The following is a 6,000-nucleotide window of genomic DNA, read 5'->3' as shown; positions in this document are numbered from 1 at the left end:
TTATGATGATTTTCTCAATTAATTCTAAAACAACCCCACCCCCCCAAGCCATTACAAGCTTAATGAAGATGAGGAAGTGAGATGGTCCCCTAGTTGCCTATCACAGTAAATCCTATTAGAAGTGAGGAAGTTTTTAAGTTACTCTCAGAGTTAAATAGGTCCTAGATACTGATCATCCAGCATGAGCTGCAATACTTCCAATGAAATTTTATGTAAGTTTTTCTTCCACATTAATCACACTTTTAAGCTGATGCCATTTCCACAACAAGGTTAAAACACTTAATATCTCCAAAGTTATTCTACTTATGTACTTTTTCCACCACATTTATTTCTAGTAACAAAAGGTAACTCTTTATCCCGTATGACAAGTCTTTTATTTGGAAATGGAATGCATAAACAATGACTTGAACGGGAAAGTCTTGCTCATTTAAAGACTTAAAATATTCTAATTTTATATGCTTTATGACTATTTTATGGGATATTATGAGGTCATTTTCATCAGAAATGCAAGACAGAGGACCAATAAACTCACAGTATGTAAAGGTGGAAGAGTGATTTTTCAACAGCTATATAAAAAAATAAGTGATGAAACACCAGAAATATCCAAATATGGTGTTCTGGATTTTCAGAAGCTACTCTAGAATAATCAGTGACTTGGTTGTTTTGAAATGGCAAAAATGGGAACATGCTATATGCATTCTTTATATCAGGAAAAATTTTCACACACATTTAACTTATTATGAAATAGGAGCTACAAATTAGTTTGCTTAAAAGAAAATAGCTCATTCCAAACAAATTCAAAACAGGTACAAGATATACCAAATGCAACCCCAGTTTTGCATAGACTTATTTATGTGTGTTTGATGCTAAAATCAACAGTCCTCCTTAGTTACAATTAACAGCATAAAGAGACTTTAACATGAACAAGAGCTAAATATTCACTTCAAGACTCCTTTCCATTGCCAGGAGCATGTAAGGAGGACTTCAGTATAGGAGAGACATACTGACATTTCTTTTGCCCGTGACAAAAGAAATTAGACACATTTCTTAATTTTTTTGGGACCCAAATATTTATACGTTCAGACTTTTGCAGTATCAGAACTGGATAAAATCCACTTCATTAACCAGTTACAGACCATAGGAGTTGACCTGTGTTCTTCAAGGTTATTCAGTGAATATTTTCCATCAATTCAGGTTTAACAGCTTTGCACAAACAGCATGCAATTGAAGAAACTTAAGAATCGTTAGGCTTAGTTTGTAAACATACTGACCAAAGCAAAACTAGAATTGGAAAGGAGAATTCTGCCTTTTGGAATTGTTTTAATTACATTTTATTTGATGCTGAAAGGAATGCACTCTGTATTTCACTTACTGTTACTAAGAAACTTGCTTTTTAAAATCTAGAACCATGGTTTCTAGATATAGCTGATAGCTGTGAAGTTTCTATTTTGGTGTAATAATTCAACCGGATTATTTTACCAGTTTGAAAGAAATAGAGCAAATACTTCCCTTAATGAATTACATTTCCATGGAATATACAAAAGCATACCTGTTCTTCACCAGGATGGTTTTTTTTCCTCTGTATTAGGGTAGTTTGTTGAACCTGTATTGTATTTAAGCAAATTTATTCCACCTGAATGAGGCATGTTTCATCTTATAAACAGGATGGGGCAGGTAGGGAGAGGAAAAAAGACCAAGGAATTATTCCCTTTGAAACGTGACAGAATTGACCTAGTAGGTCACTGAGGTACCAAATTATGAAGAATTTAAGATGTGTTAAGAGACTTTCTTAGCACATAACAATGATTTGCATTATGTGAATAGCTGCTATGCAAGAAATCAGGTTTGTCAACAATGCAGAAGGATTTATGTAAACTTGGATACCTACCAAAGGAAATCATGTTACAGTTTTTTCCACACCTTCATTCAGTTTAAGACAACTAAAACCCTCTGCTGTGTTGTGGACCAAGAATGTGGCAGAATTTGAAGTTAACAACCCCATCTGTCTCATCCGTCTCATCATATATTTCCAACAATGTATTTTTTAAGTTATGAAGTCACAATTCCTAGAATTTTCATTATCTCCATCATCAAATGAGAATTATTTGTAATTAATCCAATATTATATCTTTTATTTTTGACAGCCTCTAGTTTGGCAATAATGCTTGGTTCTTTTGTAATGCATTGTCTCGTTTTTTCACTTTTCATAGCCTAGTGGTGTGGGCACCACAATTTCACTTAATGAATTGTCTTAAAAACATAGATTTGGATCTTAATTACCATGGTCAGGATGCTTAAGCTTTTACTGAAGAGAAGCTGAAATGCAGGAAGTTTATATAATGACATCTGGCAGACTTTGAACCTTGTGAGGACAAAAGAGGGTCTTGAAACAGGAGGATATCAAAACTAGATTTTGGCAATATAGAAGACGTATTGTCCATGTAGTTTTGTCATAAGCTTTAAAAATACTCTTATTAAATAAGTTTTTCCTTCCTTAAGACCAGATAATACACAAAGCAAGTAAAAGTCCAGGGGTCAGAATCTTCTTCAGTTCTTAGTTATTCTCTATGAGCTTTTTTTTTTGTCTTTTCTTCATAAGATTCTCCATACTCATTTACTCTGCTCTTATCCACGGGATAAAGCCTGGCAGAAAAAAACCAAATTATTAGTTACATTATAGTCTGCTATCTGAAGGAATTAAACAGCTCTATGATGGTTAATTTTAAAAGTGAATTTGTCATCATATTCTCAGTTTCATATTCTCTGCCCATTTGTGGCAAAACCCAAAAGTTTTAAAGATTAGCTACAGACATATCAGCTTCTTCACAAAATGACTTAACCAGTTGTCTCGTAACAGGACCTCTTAAGAGATGTATTAGCTCCCCTAAAGCTTGGCTGGAGTATTTCTCAAGCAATCCAGGATACCTCTCAAACTTGAAACCAGTGTCCAGCCCCTATTTGAGCTCCTAACTTCCAGGAAAATACCTCAGAAGGAGACTTATTTTACTACACTTACATATGATTATATAAACCCCAAACTGCATTTAGTATTCATAGAATCATAGAATCAGTTGGGTTGGAAAGGACCTTGGAGATCATCAAGTCCAACTCTCGATCCACTACCACCGTGGTTACTAGACCATGGCACTAAGTGCCACATCAATGATTAGTTAGATGTACACATCCATATATCCCAGTATAATGTGAACTTGTCTTAAAATTCTTGTTTGCTCCACATGTAAGTATTTATCCTTGGGAACAAGAAAACACTTTCTGTAGCTTCACTATGAACAATATTTCATGAGTATTGCATATCGCCTTCTTCCCCATCTGATTTTAGTTACTAAAGAATCTGAAACTCATTAGGTACTCAACTTACAAGAGAACCAGATAACTTGTGTTTGCAAACTAGATAAAGAGAAAAGCAGAGCAGGGAAGTCCCTCACCAGAAGACACCTTTTGCTACTGCCTTGCAGAGCAACTTGGAAAGCATGCCTCAGATACTGAGCATATGCAGACATGTGGCCACTCAGCAAGGGTTAGAAGCCCAGAACTCCTAAGTGGGTTTGTGAATACAAGTTTAAGAATTTCTCTCCTTCTCTCTGCTTCAGGTATTTATGTCTCAGGCTTTAGTTGTGGGGTATTTGTTTGGTTTTTTGGCAACTCGAAAATGTGAAACTATCTGTTGGGAGGGAAAAAGGGTAACTGACAAAAATTCTGAGTCCTGTGAGAAGAGGAACTTTTTGACTACTCTGTAGCATGTCCACAATTACTGTCATTTATGGGAAAATGCTTTTGTTCCTCTTATCTCAAGATCTTCTTTACAGAATCCCCTGCTCACCATTCCATTCACTAGGCATATACACAACTACCACTATCCAGACCTTACCATGCTATATATTACTATAGTATAAAAATTCTGCTTGAAGTCTACTCCAAACTGTAGTTTTTTATAGCAATAAGACTGCAACCATCTACAGCATTTCTAAAAACTCCAATGAATATTAAAGAAAGTCATACCATCTTTGGTAAAGATACACCAGGAACACAACATCATCTCTAAAGCATGCCAGCCTATGAGATGTTGGCATAGTGATGATAAAAGCAAATATATCATCAATAAAGGTGTTGAATGCCTACAAATAAAAGAAAAGCATACTTCAGTGGGCTGCGAAGAAAGGAAGTCATCAGTCACACAAAGCTACAGATTTCCTATGTTTTTCAGTAGGAACACAGACTACTTCCATATTTATAGCAACACTTAAAAGTTATGCTGAAAAATTAATGCAAACTTTAAATGGCTTTCTTTGAATGAAGACCATACTGCCTACTACAAACCATACTGTTATAATTATGAGTAAAAAAGAAGTAGGACTGTTTCAGGTAAATGAGAGTATTGTCATGGGAGGGGAAAAACATGGGGTTAATTTCCGTGAAATCTTAAAAAGAAACTGGAAAAAACCCCCCCACATTTGTTCATTTATTACTCAAATATCTTAAGATTTGCTAAATGTCACTTCACTTTCATTTTCTGTAGAAATGAAAAACATGTTAATTTATTGCTCCTAAGAACATTAATCATTGGAGAGATTTTAAAATATTTCCACTGATCTTCTGGAAGCAATCATGTCTTGAATAAGGGATGGATAATGTTCTGCACCATTTTCACTCAACTAGGCATACTATAGGTTCTGTTTCTGCAGCAATAATGAAAGGTAAATAAACAGAAGAGCAACTCCTCTGGATCTGGCTCTACCCTACAGGGAGGTTACAGAAATCAACTCTTAACAGTGCACCGGCTCTAATACTCATATGTTGCAATAAACCGTTTCAACTCACTAAAAACATCAGGAAACAAATCCAGCAAAGAATATTCACTGTTGGGTTAACAAATTCAGTCATTAACATGGCTTCTCCTTTAAGTATCAGCAAGCTGTACATTAATCCATACCATAAGAAGGGGGGAAGTGATGTATCTAAGCACAGAAGGACTCTTCAAACTGAGCTAATGTTTATATGATAGAACAAAACATCAGCAGCAAATGGGAGTGTTGGAGGGTTCTGATTAGTTACAACAGGAGAGCTCTTTCTGTCAGGTCAGAACAAATCCGTTAATCTGAAGTGATTGAAGAATATGGATGGCACTTCTCAAGTCTGTGCAGAGGTTTGTCATAGAACAAAAAAACCAGGCCTTGCAAGTTGGAAAAGACAGTTTTTCCAAGTCAATACCTAAGTGAGTGATCCTACAATGATAAAAGGAAGAAAAAGCTAAGTGCTCTATCCTTCAGGCACATAGCCACTGCAAGTGAATGCATCAAGGCAGCCCATCTAATAGTGTTTAGACTAGATAATTTTCTTTTGAGAATACCTCACTTGAAGGTACTTCTCACAAATATATAAAGGGCATAAACATAAAACCTACAGAAACTGGAAAGTCACAGTTCAAATTAAGGAAAAAAAACAACAAAGCTCTCTAAAACAATGATCACAGATGAGCCCTCAGACTCTTCTTTCCACCTGAAGTGCAGGAGAGAGCAAGCAATTTTAAATATCCATTAAGAAAAAGTAAGTTACTCTCTCCAAAGCCCAGTAAGTTAAACATAATTGAAAACACCATATACTTCTTCCTCCATACGTACGAGCCTTTGTTCTGGGCAGTCTATGGCATCTAAACAGGAACCTTAAATGCTCTGTAAGAAAAGGCTATTCAGCAAGGTTGTATTACTTTCAAAGCTTCTTGCTTGAATAACCTCCCTTCACTGTTTATTTAACTGCTAATGGCTCTGCTCAGTTACCATTTTTTGATGGTGAAGTGAAATTGTGAAATTATTTCACTAATACACCTTTTACTTCCTTTTTTTAAGAAACATGCTGATTTGCCTAGTCCATGCCTTAAACACTATGTTTATTGTTATTTTTTACTCTATTTCCACATCAAACACTGCTTAGTTGCTATTCTCCTACCAGCTATATTTCAATCTGTTTTCCTAGATGTACTCT

The 6,000-nt window shown here is 35.4% G+C and overlaps 1 protein-coding gene across 1 annotated transcript in view; it reads right to left on the bottom strand.

The window, feature by feature from the left end:
- Positions 1 to 297: 297 nt before the first annotated feature.
- Positions 298 to 6,000, bottom strand: part of CLPTM1L (CLPTM1 like) — a 29,479-nt gene continuing 23,776 nt past the window's right edge. The window contains exons 16-17 of the mRNA XM_039388330.1: positions 4,021 to 4,136; positions 298 to 2,643 (exon numbers count right to left, since the gene is read on the bottom strand). Coding sequence (XP_039244264.1) covers positions 2,559 to 2,643; positions 4,021 to 4,136 — 201 coding nt within the window. The 3' untranslated portion in view covers positions 298 to 2,558. The remainder of the gene's footprint in view (positions 2,644 to 4,020; positions 4,137 to 6,000) is intronic.

The sequence above is a fragment of the Pipra filicauda genome, unplaced genomic scaffold (assembly GCF_003945595.2).
Source record: "Pipra filicauda isolate LSUMZ 115617 unplaced genomic scaffold, ASM394559v2 scaffold631_size203912_pilon, whole genome shotgun sequence".
NCBI classification, from domain to species: domain Eukaryota; kingdom Metazoa; phylum Chordata; class Aves; order Passeriformes; family Pipridae; genus Pipra; species Pipra filicauda.
The sequence above is the reverse complement of the archived record's forward strand: the minus strand, read 5'-3'. Positions and strand labels throughout refer to the sequence as shown.